Source organism: Tamandua tetradactyla, chromosome 12 (assembly GCF_023851605.1).
Source record: "Tamandua tetradactyla isolate mTamTet1 chromosome 12, mTamTet1.pri, whole genome shotgun sequence".
Classification (NCBI taxonomy): domain Eukaryota; kingdom Metazoa; phylum Chordata; class Mammalia; order Pilosa; family Myrmecophagidae; genus Tamandua; species Tamandua tetradactyla.
In genome coordinates, this window is record NC_135338.1 from 16,024,323 (window position 1) to 16,043,705 (window position 19,383).

Consider the following 19,383-nt stretch of genomic DNA (forward strand, 5'->3'; position numbering starts at 1 on the left):
AGCATGGGCAGGCTCAGCGCGGTGGGGTGGGGGGCTGTGGCCACGGCGGAGGAAGGAGCAGGGCGAGCCCTTGCGGACCCGCCTTTATCCCCCTCACATGGAGGGCGTGGCTGGGAGGAGAGACCCCGCCCGCCCCTGCGCTGTCCCCAGTGTGCCGCCCTGCCTGCGGGGACACGAGTACCCGGCGGGGGCCCTCCCAAGCCGGGACGCTGGGACGCTCAGCTGGGCACCCCTTCCTGGTGCGGGGGCTCCGCCAGGCCGGAGTAGTGCTGCCGAGGGTCGCAGGTGGCCACACGGGGGGCTGGGGGGCGGCAGCAGGGGCTGGTGGGCCTGGGGGCGCGGGCGGCCGGGGAAGAGCGGGCCGCGGCAGAGCGGGCCGCGGCGGAGGCGCTCGGTATCGGGCAGCCTGCGGCTCTCAGGCAGCAGCGGGATGAAGACGAGCGCGAGCAGCGCGGAGGCGGCGAACAGCACGTGGCGCAGGAAGAAGCCGCGGCAGCCGTGGATGGCGGAGAGGGGCGCGGCCACCTGGTCCAGGAAGCCCGCGGCCAGCACCAGGCCCAGGCCCGCGCCCCTGCCGACGGACGGACAGACGGACGCCCGCCTGCGTCAACCCCCGGTGACCCGCCCCGGGGCGCGGCCAGCCCTTAGAGGTCAAGGCGCCCGGAAATTAGGAATAAATGAGGGGCTTGGGCAAGAGCTGCTCCCCGCCCTGGGAAGAGCTTTGCTGTGTAGTGAGGAAAATGGCGTCAACTTGCCCCTCAACTGCTACGCCTGTGAGGCTTTCCTGTCTCTTCCCCCACTCGGCCTGCATTGCCCCCGACCCCGACCCCGCCTGGCCGGGGCCCTCTTTGAGCAGGTCCCCACCCCCCACCCAGGAGGAGGGCTGGGAGGAGTGCATAAGCCTGGGGGTGTCCTCCCGGCCTCTCCCCTGCCTGGGGGCTCCCCATGCCGGGGCGCTCACCAGGTCACCGTGGGCAGGAGCTCCGCCGCGTAGAGGCAGCTGAGCTCGGACAGGGCCGGGGAGGCCACGAGACCCAGTGCAGCGGGCGGCAGCAGGGCCCAGCCGGGCAGGTCTGGAGGTGGAGGGCACAGGCACCCGCTCAGGCCCAGCTCCCTCCCACCCGTTACCAGCCTTCTCCAGCTTCCTGACCTTTGAAGGGTCCTGTCACACAGCAGGGCTTTCCCATCGCGCCCCCCACTGCGCCCTGTTCTGGCCTCCTCACCATGGGGCAACTGCAGGTCACCCCCACCTGTGGTGGCTCCTGCCCCCACCCTGCACCCTGTCTGGCCTGCATCCTGATATTTATCTCTGTCAGGTAGCAGCCTTCTTTGGGTGGGCCTTAGTTTCCCCGAGCACACAACACGCTAGATAGTTGGGATAAAAGGAATGACGGCCACCCAGTCACCTCCCCTGGGCCGCCAGCCTGGGCTCACACTGGGTCCTTGCGAACAGCAGCAGGGATGCTAGGCCAGTGGCCACGGTGGTCAGCAGCAGGACCGGCTGGCGTCCCCAGCGATATGCTGTCAGGAGCAGGAGCACTGTGGCCACCGCCTCCAGGCCAGCATCCAGGAAGTAGGGCAGGTAGAAGGACGGCTCTCGTGGGGCCAGAGTGCCCAGGAAGCAGAGCCTGATACCCCGGCCAATCAGCCTGGGAGGGAGGGCTGTGCTGGGGGCCCGGCAGACCCCAGAGTTCAGGGACCAAACCCGAGGGGTGATGGGGTGATAGCTGTCCACAGGGTAGGTGGGCACCAGTGACCAGGAGGGAAGGACACAGGTGTTCGCTATCAACCCCGCTGCAATCTGGCTACAATTCCTTACTAGCTCTAAAGTTTGTTAATTCTGTTGAGTTTTCTTGGGCTGTGATCATATTAGTAAAGAACTCAAATATTATTTGCAGTGAACTCTTACTTCATTTTGTCCCTTGTGTCTCTGGCTTGGCTGGCCAGGAACAGGCAGTGCCAGTCCCACCCAATGCTGTCAGTGACCGTGGGCATTCTTTTCTTATTCCCAATTTTAATGTTACTGCACCTAAAATGTCACATTAGTACAATGTTTTTGGGTATGAATGCCTCCAATTGTAGATTTTTAGTATAAAACATTTACAGTTAAGTTATTTTCTATGCCTAGTTTAAAGATACTTAAAAAAAAATGATACACCGGTGTTAAGCATCATGAAAGCCTCCGGGTTATGGGTTGTTTCCCTGGTCTTTACTGTGGTGACTGCTGCTGGCAGATTTTCTGGTGCCAAAACGCATCTCAATCCTGAGAGGAACTGTCAGCAGACTAACACCCTGCTAGGGTAGGTTATTTCTGATGCTGCTGAGAACTTCTGCACCCATCTTTACCTTGGTGTGCACTTCTAATTTTCTTTTCTTGTACTGATTGCTCTGACCTGGTGTGCATTAACTTCTTACAGAGTTTGGGAAGTTTTTATTCTTTATCTGTTTTCTAGAACAATTTACTCCTTAAAGGAGTATTCTGTAGAGTAGGCCTATTCTGTAAAGCCAGTTGGGCCTGTGGCTTTTGGAAATGGAAGACTTTGACTATCACTTTGGCTGTATTATTCAACTTTTCTGTGGTCTTGGGAATCAGCTTTGCCATATTTTTCTTTTAGGAGCTTACCTATTTTTCTAGGTTTTAATTTATTAATGTAGAGTTGTTTATAATACTCTTTAACATTTTTTACCCCTTGTCTGTAGGTAACCCTCCACCCCATTTCTTGCTCTACGTTTAGTTTATTTCCTGATTGGTCTTACAGGAAATAGGTTTAGCTTACTAATCCTAAGGAAGGTTGCTGAGGGCTTACTAATCTTTATATTTCACTCCTCTTTTCATTGATTTCTGCCCTCATCTTTATTAAAATCTTTCCTCTGCTTCTTTCAGTTACTCTGCTGATCTTTTTCCACTTTTGTTTAATAACTCATCTCATTTGTTTTTAAACATTCAGTTATCCTGATGAATTAATTTAAAATTAAATACACCACTAAATGTTATGTAATATATTACAGATTTTGATTTATAGGGTTTTTTTTGTCATTGAGCTCTATGTGTTTTGTACTTTCTTTTTACCTAACTTATTAGTTTTTGCAATTATGAAGTTTTACACTATTACTAGTTTATGTATGATTACATTATGTTCAGGTGATAAAATACAGAGAATTTGGATTTAACTGAGATTCACCTGTGACCTGTTATATGATCTACCTTTAAAAAATATCCTGTGTGTGCTAAAAAGAATATTCTCTGCTATTAGGTGAAAGGGCTATATCGTATCTAAAGGCTCATAATTAATTTTCTCAGATTCTCACCATCACACTTATATTGTTTTTAATTTGATCTATCAGTTTCTGAGAGGCATATGTTGAATTCTTCAACTATAGTTGTTGACATCTATTATTCTCTGTAGTTCTAATAGTTTTGACCTTGTATTTATTGAGGTATCTGTATATTAGTGATGATTATATCTATTTGATTTATTCTTCCTTTTATTTTTATATAATATCCCTTGTGAGTTCTACATATTGAGATATTAAGATTGTGTTCATAGCTCCCCTTAGTTTATTTTTGCCAATTATGTTTTTCTATCTTTGTGCTTCATTTTGCTTAAAGTGTCATTTATAGAGTACATCTAGTTGGATCTTATGTTTTATCTAATCTGAAAGCCTTTTAAGTGATTGATTTTATCCATTTAGATTTACTATAAGTTCTGTTATATTAGGACTTATTTCTGCCATCTTACTTTCTTTTCAATTATTTTTATTATTTGCTTTCCAATGAATAGGTCATCTTTTTTCTGGTGCTATTAAGTAGGTGCATTGTACTTTTGTCCTTTTTTTTTTAACTCAAGGCTCATATGCATTACTTTTTATTAATATGTGACTTTTTCCAAAGTTATGTCAACTTTTATAATTCATTTGTAAAAAAACAAATTTGTAAAAGCATCCACATTATTAAATTTTATGAAACATTGAGAGTTCTTGGCACAGAGAAATTGCTGAAAAATTCTTATTCTTATTCTTTGATTCTGGCTATTCACTGGTGACACTGCATAAAGAAAGTGTTGCATATTGATCATTTTTAGGGAGGTGGTGGTTTGGTTTTGTGCTGGTTTTTAGGAGCAATCCAGCTAAGCGGGCCTCGTGGCTAGCACGCGTACCTGCTGTGGCATGTTGGCATTCTCCTCCACGGCGGGCACACTCACGGTCTCCTCCTCCAAAATAGGCTGGCCCGTGTCCACCATGGCACTTCCAGGCCTGGCCCTGAAGGACTTCTGACTTCCCTGTGTGGATTTCTTCTTCACATGCAGTTCTTGCTCTTTTTTGGAGGCAGCATGAGTTAAAAGAATTTTCTTGCTAGCTGAAAAGGAGAAATGTTCATTACAAGTTAAAGTGTATGAAGGGCACAATGTCACCGACTGCACTGCTCCATTGGATCCATTTGTAAAGTGCACACAGAGGGAACACCCTTTCTGTGAAATAGGATGAAAACCAATACCACCGGCTTCCAGAAAGAGTCTGGTCTTAAAGAAATGTATTATAACAGCATGTAACCTGTACAGAGCAATGCATATTCTGAACCACTGAATATTAAAAGAATATATAATCTTATAACTCCTTATTCTTTCTGTGCCAAGAAATTACACTAAACCAACACTCCACACTAACTTTCAGTATTTAATATCACGTGTGCCTAAGTCATCTCACCTATAAAGCATCACACATAGAAATTATCATGATTTTTTCTCTACAGCCAGTATTTTGTAATTAGCAGATAATGCAAGTGCCACTGAGAGGGACAGACATATAAATGTGCTGAATGTCATGGATGAACTCATCAAGTAAGCAGTGAGTGCACAGAGGGGATGGCACAGGAAACCTCCAATTCCAGCCATTGCAGACTAATGGGCATTGGACTCATTATCACACCAAAAAATGATAAAACTGGACAAAATGCACAAGGCAACTGTTTTCAGTCATTGGACAACAGACTGCTGAGGCCTGTGCTGAGAATGGAGCTACCTGGGGCAGGTACCCCACTGCAGAGATGTTGGGGCCATAGAACTCAGACAGAGAGGAGCACGTGGCCAGGCTCAGCAGACAGAGATGGGAGCTGGGGCTCCTGATAAAATGACATTGTGTGGGGCAGGGCACCAGAGAGAGGCTCTCTGTGCAGCAAAGGAGCCCAGAAATATACTTAGGACCCACCTGAGCCTCCGGCTCACTTCTAGGCCTCACATGTGCAGGGTGCAGCTCCACTATGCTGCCCGAAGACTCCTCACCAGGGGCCTGTGGGCTGGGGGAGAGCTGAGGAGTACAACCCAGGGCAGGCCATGCTCTCAGCGTGCAGTTCCCCTAACGTGTGGCAATGAGGCTCAGGACCGCGTCCCCATAGGGTCACGCTAAGCTGTTGAAAACTAACTGCCTGCAGGACTGAGTGAGGCAGGGTGGTGGCCGAGGGGGCAGCAGGTGGGAGGGCGGTGGGAGTGGGCACTGGAGGAGGAGAAGAGGGGAGAGGCCGCGGGGCCCAGGGCAGGGAGCATTTACTGTGTTTACTGCATTCCTGCTTAATATGTGTCCTAATGGAAAGCACTGAGGCAGCCTATTTAAATGGGCAGGGATTTCAATTGTGCACTGCTGGGAGTTGCTTATATTATGCTAATATCACATGTTGGGGATGACCTATTTGTTAATGCATCTTTATAAATATATATATAATTTATATTTCATATATCTGTGCATTTTTGGTGGGGGTACTCCAGTAATTCATATCATAAGGAATTCATAAAGGTTATGCTTCAAAGAGAAGCAACAAAAAAATGGTCAGAAAGAAAACGGAATTTCAGTATCTGCTCATGTAATTCATCAATGCAAATTAATAGCATCTGTTTAAAATTAGATTGTGTTTGACATGTAAAGGAAGCAAATATCTAATTTACAATGACAGAGGCTATCAGTCTCTGGGGAGACAGCTTTAAATCTTCTACGTGAAAATAAAATAAATCATGAATAAATGGAAAGAAGTGGCCTTGACTTGGATACAAATTTAACACTGCGAAGGTGTCAGTTTTCAAGTTAATTTATACGTTCAAGACCATCAAAAGGAAAACAATGACAGACTGTACTAAAGCTCATCTGAAAGTACAAACGTGAAAATGGTGTGGCCTGTGTCTGAGGACAGCAGGCAGGGGACACCCAGGGGCTGTAAGCAGCAGGAGCCCGCGGGGTGGGGCGGCCGAGGCTCTGGCGGAGGGTGTAGGCATGACGCTGCAGCCCGCGGCCACCTGGGAGTGGATACCCACCAGGAGGTCCGGAGCAAATAGCCACAGATGGGCCACCCCGCTCGACCCCTCATGCTGAGGCCGAGGCTGATAGATATGATTATCCTCCAATGAGCGTGGCATGAGATGCAATCCATGCCAAGAAAGATGGAGGATGCTCAGAGGTCCTGTGGCATGACACAGGAGAGAGAGAGAGACAGAGAGAGAGAGAATTCCAGCCTACACAGTGTTCAAAGATTGTGTGATTAACACACTTGTTTGCAAGTATTACTTAAGAATACAGATGTAAAACAACCTCCATGAAGTGCTTGCAGATCACACCCACTGCTATTGTATTAGTCAGTGTTCTCCAAAGACACAGAACAATGTTGGCTGGGGGCAGTGGTGAGGCAACTGTGGCAAGTGGGCTCACAGACTCTCAAAACAGAACTGCCTGTGCCTGGCAGTCCACCCCCAGGGAGGATGATTCGGAGTCCAGGGTCTGCTCAGGGCTCATAGGTAGGCGTCCGCATGGGAAACCAAAGTGTCTTGGGGGCAGAACGGGTTTTGACCAGAGTGTCTTGTTCCACCTGGGGCCCTGATTACTGAGGGTGGGGCATCTCCTGGGCAGATGACCAAGCCTCAGTCACAGCCAAGTGGTCAGGGGAAGGAGGTCGCTGGGCCCACACCTCCAGGTGCCCCTAGAACCCTAAAACCCATTTCCCCTGGGGCTGCTTTCTCCCCCTGGGGGAAGATGGGTGTGCCCACGGAAAGCCTCTCAGCCCAGGCCCATGCTGGGGAGCGGACCCCAAGAGGGCAGAAGGATCCAAAGGGACCTATCCAACCCCGCACGTGGGGCAGCTTCCTGGAGGTAGTGGCCTTGGGGCTGAACCCTGTGTCCCCTCCAGAAGGCCACCCCCCACTCAGTTCTGACTGTGTCCTGGGGACACGGCTGAGGGCTAACCTTATTCATGCTTGTTTCTGGAACCCAAGAGGGCTAGGGGAGGTGGGCAGGCCCTGCTGCCCGTATTCAAAGCAGCCAAGGGTGGAGGGCAGCATCTGTGCCTTCGCCCTGAGGTCCCATGGTGCCCGTCCTGGGGGAGTCCGTGCTCCCTGGCCCACGGGACCTGACACAGGCTCGTCATGGGTGCCATTGCCCCTTCTGTGGCTCAGGTGTTGCTTTCTCGGCCGGGGTGCCTCATCTGTGCCCAGAGCTCTGCATGCTAGGACCCGGCTCATCCAGGGCGATTTGGGGCTCCACAACCAGCAGGAGGACCCCAGGGCCTAGAAATCCGAGTCCAGGAGGCAAGCCCACCACCCGCTGTGCCCGCTGCAGATCAAGGGCCCAGGGCATGTGCCCAGATGGTGGGCCTCCATGACTGGCCCTGTCATCCCACGGCCTGCTGCCCAGGGTCCCCAGTGACTGGCCCTGCCTCCTGCAGCCTGGCGGGTAGTGTTCCCTGTGACTGGCCCTGCCCTGGGCTTCTGTGGAGCCCCTCATCCAACCTGAAACATGGCCCAGCAGGCCATCTTGGCCAAGAGACCTGTGCCGAGCTCCCATGTACCGCCCGCTCTACAGAGTCCTCCAGACACTTCGGGGTGCTGCTGGTGTCTCCTGAGCTGCAGGGCCTGGTGCTGCAGTGTCCGGGCTGCCAGCCCCTCCCCGACCCTCAGCCGAGCAGACCTGGGACCCCGCACACTGCAGACCACCTGCGGGGGACTCAGGTTCCCATTTCCAAGGCCGCCGTCCTGCTCTAGGGATGCCGACTGGCCAAGGTGGCGAGTTGCGGCATGAGGTGGGGTCCCCGCGATCCAAGCCGGGAGGCGAGGGTCTGTTGGGCGCCCGGGCGGCCTACAGGGGCCGATGGCCAGAGCCGCCTGGGCAGGGATTGGGGTGGGTGAGGACCGCCACAGAGAGAGCGAGGGGTCCAGAGAATGAGAGGGGGCAGGAGAGTGGGGGAGAAGACGGGCAGGGGGACAGGAGAGCTGGGGTTAGTGAGCGCTCGGGCCGGGAGGGGGTGCCCGCGGGAATCGCCCTCCCTGAGAAAGTGCCCCTTCCCCTGTCCCTGAGCCCGGCGGCAGCAGCAGCAGGAGGTGTCCCCGCAGCCCCCGGCCGGCTGGCTGGAGGGAGCCGAGAACGCAGCCTGCTCCGGCACACCCAACTCCGCGGCGAGCCCTGGAGAAGCCGGGGGCGAGCAGGTCGGCACGGGCGGGTGAAGGCACGCGGGGCCCGGCCGAGCGGAGGCGGGATCGCAGCGAACGCGGGGTCGCTCGAAGGCACCGCCGGCCGCGGGCGGCTCCCAAGACCCTCCACCGCGGGAGGACATGGCTCTCGCGCTGCACGCCCGGCGCGCGGGAGGCGAAGCCTCGGACATGGACCAGCGCGCGCGGGCAGAGCGGCGGCCACCGCGGCCCCGGGGTGTGCCGGCCTTGCCCCGCCACCGGGCGCACCCAGAGCGGGCGCCCGCCGGGTGCTCGCTGCTGCTGCTCGGCAGCCCCTCGCTTCCGGAAGCATCACGCCTTGTCACCGCCAGCCGTGGGCGCCCGCGCGACCCAAGGACAACTTCCGCGCCGTCTGGCGGTCCCCGCGTGACAAGGCCAGAAGTTGGAGCGCCGGCGCCGGCATGGGCAGCAGCGTGGTTTAAAAGTGGCTGCGGGCGCCGCAGCTCGCGCAGTGCGCGCAGTCCTTCCTGGACAACGGCTACGACGACCTGGAGGTGTGCCGGCAGATCGGGGACCCCGACCTGGACGCCATCGGGGTGCTGGCGCCCGTGCACCGCCGCCGCCTCCTGGAGGACGTGGGCCACCTGCGGGAGCAGGACGAGGCCACCGCCGGCCTCTACTTCATGCTCAAGCTGCCGCCTCCGCCGACCCTGGGTCCCCCGAAGCCTTCCGAAGTCTCAGCCGCCGGAGCCAGCCCCGCAGGGACCCCCGCACCCGGGAGAGGATGAGCCACTCCCGGTTGAGGCAGAAGATCCTGATCCAGGACAAGCTGGTGCGCGATGGTTTGGGCCGGGGCAAGGCCCCGCACCCCACCAGGTGAGCAGGGGGCGGGGTTCCTGCCTGTGGCTTCTCTGCATTTTTCTCTCGCAGCTGCTCATTCCTTCCTTGCAGGATCACAGGTGCGGGTAAAGCGGACTCTGCACCCTTTGCTCTCCGCTGGGGCGGGGTTTCCACGCAGCCCCCAGTGCGCCCCTGGCGGAACCGAGTCCTGGGCTCCTGCGGTGCTCTGGGGGCCGTGGGTTCTGAAGGGCAGGAGAAGACTGGGTAATAGCTACCTTGTCTTGGGCCTTCCTTTTCTCCTTGTCTTTCTTTGCATTTTGAGTGACTCCAAAGAGAGACTGGCTGTAGTATGTCTTTGTGCTCCGTGTGCAAGGAAAGTGACCTCCCTTCTGCCCGGGACTCCCCCACAGCACACAGCGGCTCAATGTAAAGTTGCCAGGGTTGGGGCTAGGCGCGGGAGGTTGATGGGAGGGGCATTAATAAGGTGCAGGCAAGCTCCTTTGAGATGAGTTTTTTCCACTGAAGGGTATAGAATGCAGGCAGGCACTATGGCCTGAGGGTCCCAGGGCTCCCACACTTGGGAGGGGAAGGCTGTGCTCAAGGAGAGGAGCTTTTCAAGACTGAGGGAGGAGGGCGCCGGGAAGGGCCTGGAAGCTCCGTGGCTGCTGGGCGTGGCAGGCCCAAGGATGGGGCTTGGGTGTCAAAGTAACTAACAAAAAGACCCAGTTCCCAGCGGCGCGCAGTCCACCCAGAGTCTGCCTGGCGTGGGTCCCCATGGCTGCTCCACCGGCTCACCAAAGCCCTTCCCTGGGCACACTGGAAAGTGCACAGGCTCACGGGAAGACACCTGCCTGGGAAGCCCAGGAGGAACATGCAGAGGTGCTGGGGCCACAGCTGTGCAGAGCAGGGGTCCTGTTGACTTCAGGATGTGATGCCTGGATCCCAAGAAGTCCAAGCAAAAGTTTCATAGGCACAAGGTGACAGCAGGGTGAGGAGGGCAGAAGGGTTGATACATGTTGCCAACAAGATGGAGAGTTCAGATAAGCTGCCCCAGAGTAGATGTGGTTTTTACAGAGCCGAGGAGGGCAGTCTGCCTTCCACTGACACCTCTGCCTATCCTGTTGGCGCTGCCCCGCGAGTGGGGATAGGGCCCACCTCCACGCCCCACCATGGAAGGCTCTTCCCTTCAGGGGGCAGTTGTGGGGAGGAGGGATGATGCACTGGCTGCTGGCACCAGGGGAGGGAGGTGGGTACACCTGAGGGCATGGGGAGGGGGCTACCCAGAGTCAGCAGGGCCTCCTAAGGAGTAGGGGAGGGGGATAGCCAGGGCTCTAGGGGTAGGGGAGCCTGAAGGAGAAAAGTTGGATTCTGATTCTTGACATAAAAAAAGGCAGGCCCCAATGTCAAAGCTAGACATTGATTTTGAGGACAAATCCCTTTGAAGTCTGGGCGCAGACTCGGATGTGTGATGGGGGTGGTCTGAGCAAGCACAGCTTATGTGACTCATCCTCAGCGCATGTCTGAGCCGCCGCCTTTCATGGAGAGTGTTATTCAGTCAGTGTCACCTTCGTATGAGCCCCAGAGTGGTCACCCTTGGCCATGAACATACACCTGATTCACATTTTCTGCCTATGCGACTCTCCATCTCAAAGAACGTGTGGGAGAAACGGGACAGACGGGTTTTCATGACTTTCCTCACTGGTGCTCCGGCTGTGAACTGAAAATTCTGAGCTGGCAAACTTTATTGTAAGAAAGAATAACCTCCTACCGCCTGCCCCGTGCCGGTCCCCAGGAGCACGTGCACGTAGGCAGCATCACTGCAGCCCGTACATGGGAAGCTGAGCTAGAAGGGGACGTTCAAGGCCTGCTGCCTGTTTTGAGTCGGGTGCTTGTATGTCAGTTGCCTCTTAAGTTTGGATTTTAATTTTTTAAAGATTTTGTTTTCTGATGCGGCGTGATTCTCTGTGCTCAGGATCAGGACTTCATTGTCTGGTGACCTGTGACACCCTCTCCGGGCCCTTGGTTGGTGTCAGGGCTGGGCCACATGCCCTGAGACCCCACTTGTGGAGCGCTCCCTGTCTGGCTTGCTGGTGCTCCCGGGTTTGCTCCTGGGAGGAGATTGGGGGCTCCGTGGTGCTGATGCTCGGGGGCCCGTGCAGGAGCTCCGAAAGAGGCAGGTACGCCCTGAGCCATCCCCATTGTGGCAGTTGTCACATTCCCTTCAGGTGAGTGGAAGTGGGGCAAAGGGTGTCTGCAGGCATCGGACAGAGTGGCAAGTGTGTGGTATCCCCTACCCCGCTGCGACCGCTGATCTGTGAAATGCGGAGGCCACCTGCAGGTGATGACCCTCTCCTCCCAGGCACCAGGTCACCTCCACGCTTCAAGTCTGGCAGGGCAGGCAGTGACAGCCGAGAACTGATATCCTGGAGGGACCGAGTCCCTAGAAGAAGGGCCTGGAGGGAGGGAGGCGGGTGGCCGTGAGTAAGGGAAGGGCTTGTGGCTGGAGGTATTGCAGGGGTGGGGCTGGAGTGACAGCCAGTCACCAGTCCTGGTGGCCTGGAGGTCATACTCACGAGCCTGGACTGGGCTCTGAGGGCAGAGCTCAGTTCCTGACCAGTCCCAGCTGGGACAGTGAACAGTTAGGGGGGACAAGCTGGTGGTCGAGCCAGTGGAGATGATGGCAGAGGAGCCATGGCGGTCATTTGGGGCAATGAATGGACAGAGCTTGGGTGATGTAGACGAGGGAAGTGAGGTCAGGGACTCGCAGATTTCTGGTTTGGGATTGCCATGCCATTCTGAAGTAGGAGTCCTGGAAGCAGAGTGTGTTTGGAAAGAAATATGCCAAGTCCAGGCTCTCACATAAGGAGTTACGTGGCTTTCCAAATGCAGCTGTCTGGTGGGCACTTGATGATGTAGCAGTGGAGCAGAGGAGAGATGCTGGGTCAAGAGAGAGTGACGTGGGTGCAGTGGGCCCAGGGCAGCTGCGGGGATGTGACAGGCAGAGGCAGAGAAACGTCAGGGCGGCCTGACGGGGAGCAGAGGTCGGAGGAGAAGCAGAGGCATGGGGTTGTGGAGGCCCGCGGGGTGGGGGGTTTCCAGCAGGGCTGGTGAGGAGACCGGGAGGTGTGGAGAAGTCAGGAAGGACCAGAACCTGCCCTGTCTATGGGACAGGGCCACCAGGACAGCCGGGACCTCTAGGGCTGCAGGTCTGGGTGATGGGACCAACCGCTTCCATCAGCCGAGGCCTGTGGGGAGGAGAGGGAAGAAGCGGAGTGTACACGACTTTTTAACAAAGCCTGAGGAGAGCCAAGGCTGCAGCTACAGGAGGGACACTGGGGGCCAAGGGAAGGTGTTTTGGTTTCTCAGCTGCTGAAGCAAATGCACGCCGTGGGCTGCCTTAAGCCACATGGTTTATTGGTTCATGGTTTGAGGCCAGGAGATATCCAGATGGAGGCGTTGGCGCAGTGGTGTTCCGTGCTGGCTGCCGGTGGCCTTGGTGCTTGGCTTTTCATTGCCAGGCAAGGCGCATTCTGATGTCCTCTCCCTTCTCTTCCGAGTTCTGTGGACTTCTGGCTTCTTGCTCTTCCTGAGGTTTCTGCTCTGTGTCCAGTTGCCTCTGCTTATGGGGCTTCAGCCTAGGTGGCTGGGACCCTCCATCAGTCACTGTGGCCACACCCCAGCTCATGTGCTCAGAGGTCCCACCTCCAGGCGGGTTCACAGCCCCTGGACCTGGCCTTGGACTCTGAACCTGCCTTCTGCGGCTGAGTCCCCAGTGAAGGGGCTTGTGTGTGGGTTTGTGTGTTACCCTAAGTGTGCAGGAACCTGGGCTCCTGTGAGTGTTGGTCCCGGTGGAAAAGGAGACAGCGAAGAACTGGAGACAGCAGATGACCTAGAGTACCAGGTCCTCGAAGAGGCAGGCGGGTGGTGGCCAGAGTGGGGCCCGGGAAGGATAGGTCTGCCTGGGGGGCAGGGCCCCCACCTCAGTGGCTGGGGCAGGGGGGAGGTTGGTGGGGAGCCTGGGGAACCCAGCAGGTCTGCCTCTGGGCAGTGAGGGGAGAGGTGCAAGGATCCGAGGTGAAAGGACATGTTTGCATCAATGTACAAGTAGTTTTATCATGATGTGGTTTATACCTAAATAGAAACATTATTCAATAATGAGAAGTTACACGATCATACACGGTTGCACACAGCGGACAGTACCACCACCTTCTGTGAACTTGGGATGCAGGTTATGGGATGTTCACTGTTTATTGCACGCCGTGAAATGTGGCAGTGCTCGTGCAAGGGGCTGCTGTTAATGTGAGTGGGGGGCTGTGAAGGTGTTTTATTTAGCAGACTTGGAACAGCAGAAGGCAGGCCCTGGCCGGCAGGGTGAGCTTCACAACCTCTTCACCTGAAAACTCCCTCCTGGCCCACTGTGAGTTGGTGTGGCTGGGCAGGCACGCTGCGGGGGTGGTAGCTGCTGCTCACACCTTCGTGTGTATTTAAGTGATGATGCAGCTAAATGAGGCTGTTTGTGGGAATTTTGGAGAGAAGGCCTCGGGTGAGGTATTTGGGAGATAGAAGGTGTTGTGCAGGCATCTGCCTCTGGGATCACGGTATAGGAAAGTGAGAGATTGGGAAAGAGGCGCTGTCTCTCCTCTGGAGTTTTGCCTTCGGTTCTGGCAGAGACTGAAATGACAATAAAATTTCCTCCTTCACACAAATCCCTTCTGCCTTCTAAACAGATTTGAAGCTGGCAAACTTCAGTTTTCCTCAGTCAAACCAGTGTCCTCAAGTACCCTGTGCCTAAGCCATTTTAGGCCCCTCTTCACCTTTTTGTCTTTAGTCTCTGATTGGAGAATGGTGGTAAGAATGGAAAAAAAATGGAGCCGAGTGTGGGCATGGGGATGTGGTGCCTCTGTCTTCAGGCTCCTCATTGTATATCATCTCTATATTTCCCACCTACCATGTAAGCTTGGGTGGATGGGGTGCTGAGGGTCCTGGTAGGTGGGAAACACAGAGAAACATGATAAGGAGCTCGAAGACAGCGGCTCCACATCCCACGCCCACACTCGGCTCCATCTTTTCTCCATTCTTTCAACAGTGCTCCAATCAGAGACTAAAGACAAAAAGGCCAAGAGGGACCTTCAATGGCTTAGGCAGATGGTACTTGAGGACACCGGTTTGCCTGAGGAAAACTTAAATTTGCCAGCTTCAAATCTGTTCTGAAGGCAAAGGGATTCTTGGGAAGGTGGGAATTTTATTGTCGTTTCAGCTTCTGCCAGAACCCAAGGCAAAGCTCCAGAGGAGGGACAGTGCATCTTTGCCAATCTCTCACCTTCCTACACCACTATCCCAGAGGCAGATGCCTGCACAACACCTTCTATCTCACAAATCCCTCGCCCTAGCCCTTCTCTCCAAAATACCCCAAAACAGACTCATTTAGCTGCATCACATCACTTAAATGCACACGAAGGCGTGAGCAGTGGCCAGCACCCCCACAGTGTGCCTGCCCAGTTACACCAACTCACAGTGGGCCAGGAGGGAGTTTTCAGGTGAAGAGGTCGTGAAGCCCACCCTGCCAGCCAGGGCCTGCCTTCTGCTGCTCCAAGTCTGCTGGGAAATAAAACACCATCACAGCCCCCACCCACATTCACATCAGCCCCCTGCACGAGCACTGCCACACTTCACAGTGTGCAATAAACTCTGAACATACCATAACCTGCATCCCAAGTTCACAGAAGGTGGCAGTACTGTCCTCTGTGTGCAACTGTATATAATCATGTAAGTTTTTTTTACTGAATAATTGTATTTATGTATCATCATAAACCACATCATGATAAAACTCCTTGTGCCTTAATACAAACTTATCCTCTCACCTCAGATCCTTGCACCTCTCCCCTCACTGCCCAGAGAAAGACCTGCTGGGTTCCCAGACTCCCCATCCCCTTCCCCCTGCCCCAGCACTGAGGTGGGGGTCCTGCCCCCCAGGCAAATATACCCTTCCCAGACCCCACTCTGGCCACCACCCTCCTGCCTCCTCGAGGACCTATTCTGTAGGTCATCTGTTCTCTCCAGTTCTTCGTCATCTCCTATTCCATCATCACCAACACTCACAGGAGCCCAGGTTCCTGCACACTTAGGGTAACACACAAACCCACAAATCCCTTCGCTGGGGACTCAGCCACAGAAGGCAGGTTCAGAGCCCAAGGCCAGGTCCCGGGGCCGTGAACCCGCCTGGAGGTGGGACCTCTGAGCACATGAGCTAGGGTGCGGCCACAGCGACTGAGGGAGGATCCCAGCCAGCTGGACTGAAGCCTCATAAGCAGAGCCAACAGGACACAGAGTAGAAGCCTCAGGAAGAGCAGGAAGCCAGAAGTCCACAGAACTCGGAAGAGAAAGGAGAGGACATCAGAATGCTCCTTGCCTGGCAATGAAAAGCCATGTACCAAGGCCACCAGCAGCCAGCATGGAACACCACTGTGCCAACACCTCCATCTGGATGTCTCCTGGCCTCAAATCATGAACCAATAAACTGCATTGCTTAAGCACCCCATGGCATGCATTTGCTTCAGCAGCTGAGAAACCAAAACACCTTCCCTTGGCCCCCAGTGTCCCTCCTGTAGCTGCAGCCTTGGGTCTCCTCAGGCTTTGTTAAAAAGTCATGCACACTCTGCTCCTTCCCTTTCCTCCCCCAGGGCCTCGGCTGACGGAAGCTGTTGGTTCCATCACCCAGCCCTGCAGCTCCAGAGTGCCGTTTGTCCCCGCCCCACAGACGGAGCAGGTTCTGGTCCTTCCTGACTTCTCCATACCTCCAGGTTTCCTCACCAGCCCTGCTGGAAACCCCCCACCCCGTGGGCCTCCACAACCCCACGCCTCTGCTTCTCCTCCGACCTTGCCTCCCAGTCAGGCCGCCCTGACGTTTCTCTGCCTCTGCCTGTCACATCCCCACAGCTGCCCTGGGCCCACTGCACCCACGTCATTCTCTCTTGACCCAGGTACTCCTCTGCCCCCCTGCTGCGTCATCAAGTGCCCACCAGACAGCTGCATTTGGAAAGCCACAGGCTTTGGAAAGCCACGTAACTCTGTATGTTAGAGCCTGGACTTGGCAGCTTTCTCCACAAACATACTCTGCTTCCAGGACTCCTACTTCGGAATGGCATGGCAATCCCAAACCAGAAATCTGTCAGTCCCTGACCTCTCTTCCCTTGTCCCCATCAACCAAACTCTGTCTGTTCATTGCCCCCAATTACCGTCATGGCCTCTCTGCCACCATCTCCACTCGCTGACCCCCAGCCTATCCCTCCTAACTGTTCACTGTCCTGGCTAGGACTGGTCAGGAACTGCCCTCTGCCCTCAGAGCCCAGTCCAGGCTCTTGAGTATGACTTCCAAGCCACCAGGACTGGTGACTGGCTGTCACTCCAGCCCCACCCCTTCACTGCCTCCAGCCCAAAGCCCTTCCCCTGGGGACGTGGGCCCTCCAGGATGTAAACTCTGGGCTGCTGCTGCCCACCCTGCCAGGTCTTGAGGCGTGGAGATGGCCTGGTGCCTGGGAGGCGAGAGTGGTCACCTGCAGGTGGCTTCCCCATTTCACAGGCCAGCAGTCACTGCGAGGCAGGGGAAACCACACACCAGCCCCTCTTTCCGATGACTGCAGACATGCTTTACTCCACTTCCACTCACCTGAAGGGAACATGGCAACTGCCCAAAGGGCTCATGGACACACTGAGCCCTGAATCACCACAATGGGGACAGCTCGGGGTAGACCTGCCTCTTGTGGAACTCGTCTGTGGCCCTCGGAGCACTGGCACTACCGAGCCCCCCAATCTCCTCCCAAGAGCAAACCCGGGGGGTGCCAGCAAGCCAAACAGGAAGCACTCCACAAGCGGAGTCCCAGGGCACATGGCACAGTCCTGACGTCAGCCGAGGGCCCGGAGAGGTCATCACAGGTCACCAGTCAACAGTGCTGACACTGAGCACAGAGAAACATGCCGCATCAGACAACAAAATCTTTAACAAATTAAAATCCAAACTTGAGAGGTAACTTACATACAAGCAACCAATTCAAAACAGGCAGCAGGCCTGGAACGTCCCCTTCTAGCTCAGCTTCCCATGCACGGGCTGCAGTGACGCTGCCTCAGTGCACGTGCTGCTGGGGACCGGCATGGGTCAGGCAGTAGGAGGTTATTCTTTCTTATAATAAAATTTGCCAGCTTGAATTTTTCAGTTCCCATCCAGAGCGTCACTGAGGGAATCATGAAAACACATCTGTCCCTTTTCCCCCACACTTTTTTGAGATGGAGTGTCGCATAGGCAGAAAAGGTGAATCAGGTGTATGGTCATGGCTAATGGTGACCACTCTGGGGCTCATATGAAGGTGATGTTGACTGAATAACGCTCTCCATTAAAGGCAATGACTCAGACGCAAGCTGAGGATGAACCACATAGGCTGTGCTTGCTCAGACCACCCCCATCACACATCCGAGTCTGCGCCCAGACTTCTAAGGGATTTGTCCTCAAAATCAGTGTCTAAATTTGACATTGGGGCCTGACTTTTTTTATGTCAAGAACCAGAACCCAACTTTGCTCCTTCAGGCTCCCCCCACCAGAGCCCTGGCTATCCCCCACCCCCGCTCCCGAGGAGCCCCTGCTGACTCTCGGCAGCCCTCTCCCCATGCCCACGGCTGTTCCCACCTCCCTCCCCAGGTGCCAACAGCCAGTGTCTCATCCCTCCTCCCCCAAACTGCCCCCTGCAAGGAAGAGCATTCCATGGCGGGGCATAGAGGTGGGCCCTATCCCCACTCGTGGGGCAGTGCCAACAGGATAGGCAGACCTGTCAGTGGAAGTAGACTGCCCTCCTCGGCTCTGTAAAAAACACTTCTACTCTGGGGAAGCTTATCTGAACTCTCCATCTTGTTGGCAATATGTGTCAACCCCTCTGCGCTCTGCACCCCACTGTCACCCTGTATCTATGAAGCTTTCACTTGGACTTCCTAGGATCCAGGCATCACATCCTGAAGTCAACAGGACCGCCCCTCTGCACCGCTGCAGCCCTAGAACCTCTGCATGTTCCTCCTGGGCTTCCCAGACAGGTGTCTTCCCGCGAGCCTGTGCACTTTCCAGTGCACCCAGGGAAGGCTTAGGTGAGCCAGTGGAGGAGCCGTGGGGACCCATGCCAAGCAGGCTCTGGGCGGAAGCTGCGCCGCTGGGAACAGGGACTTTTTGGTAGTTACTTTGACACCCAAGCCCCAACCTTGGGCCTATCACGCCCAGCAGCCACGGAGCTTCCAGGCCCTTCCCATCGTCCTCCTCCCTCAGTCCTGAAAAGCTCCTCTCCTTGCGCACAGCCTTCCCCTCCCAAATGCAGGGACCCCCTGGGACCTTCAGGCCATAGCGCCTGCCTGCTGTGCTGTACCCTTTGGTGTAAAAAACTCATCCCAAGGGAGGGTGCATGCGCCTCATTAACGCACCCCATCCAACCCCCGCATCCCTGCCCGGACCCTGGGCATCTTTATAGATGTGATGCTGTGGGGGAGCCCCTGGGGGAAGGGGGGGTCACTTTCTGTGCACACTGAGTACAACGGCACAGGACAGTCAGTTCCTCTCTGGGAGTCACTCAAAATGCAAAGCCAGACAAGGAGAAAAGGGAGGCCCGAGTCAAGGTAACTATTACCCACTCTTGTCCTGCCCTTCAGATCCCACGGCCCCCAGAGCACCGGAGGAGTCCAGGACTCGGTTCCGCCAGGGGCCCACCGGGGGCTGCGCCGAGACACGGTCCCAATGGAGGGCGACGGGTGCAGAGTTCACCTCACGCAGAGGTGCAACCCTGGCAAGGAAGGAATGAGCAGACCCGGCAGAAAAAACACAGAGAAGCCACAGGCCGGACGCCCGCCCCAGCACGCCTGCTCACCTGCTCACCTGGCGCGGGTGCGGGTCCTTGCCCTGGCGCACACCATTGAAGGCACCAACTTGTCCCGGATCAGGATCTTCAGCTTCAGCCGAGGGTGGTTCACCTGCTCCTGGGTGCGGAGGTCCCTGCGGGGCTGGCTCTTGCGGCCGAGGGCTCAGAAAGCTCCGGGCGTCCCGGGGTTGGCGGGCGGCGGCGGCTGGAGCTTGAAGTAGAGGCCAGCGGTGCACGCA

The 19,383-nt window shown here is 55.3% G+C and overlaps 2 protein-coding genes and 1 pseudogene across 3 annotated transcripts in view; 1 reads left to right on the forward strand and 2 right to left on the reverse strand.

Annotated features, from left to right (window-relative positions):
• Positions 1-93: 93 nt before the first annotated feature.
• Positions 94-4,241, reverse strand: LOC143651329 (putative solute carrier family 22 member 31). The gene is made up of 4 exons (XM_077122284.1): positions 4,158-4,241; positions 1,435-1,822; positions 962-1,073; positions 94-571 (listed from the first exon to the last, which is right to left on the reverse strand). Exons 1-4 carry the CDS (start codon positions 4,239-4,241, stop codon positions 94-96), a joined length of 1,062 nt encoding a protein of 353 aa, XP_076978399.1.
• LOC143651331 (tight junction protein 1-like) overlaps positions 1,727-19,383 on the reverse strand; it is a 52,852-nt pseudogene continuing 35,195 nt past the window's right edge. The window contains exon 13 of the transcript XR_013159966.1: positions 1,727-4,357. The product of XR_013159966.1 is annotated as a tight junction protein 1-like (transcript). The remainder of the gene's footprint in view (positions 4,358-19,383) is intronic.
• Positions 8,583-19,365, forward strand: LOC143651330 (uncharacterized). Its single transcript, XM_077122285.1, has 3 exons — positions 8,583-8,793; positions 8,855-9,296; positions 18,939-19,365. Exons 1-3 carry the CDS (start codon positions 8,583-8,585, stop codon positions 19,363-19,365), a joined length of 1,080 nt encoding a protein of 359 aa, XP_076978400.1.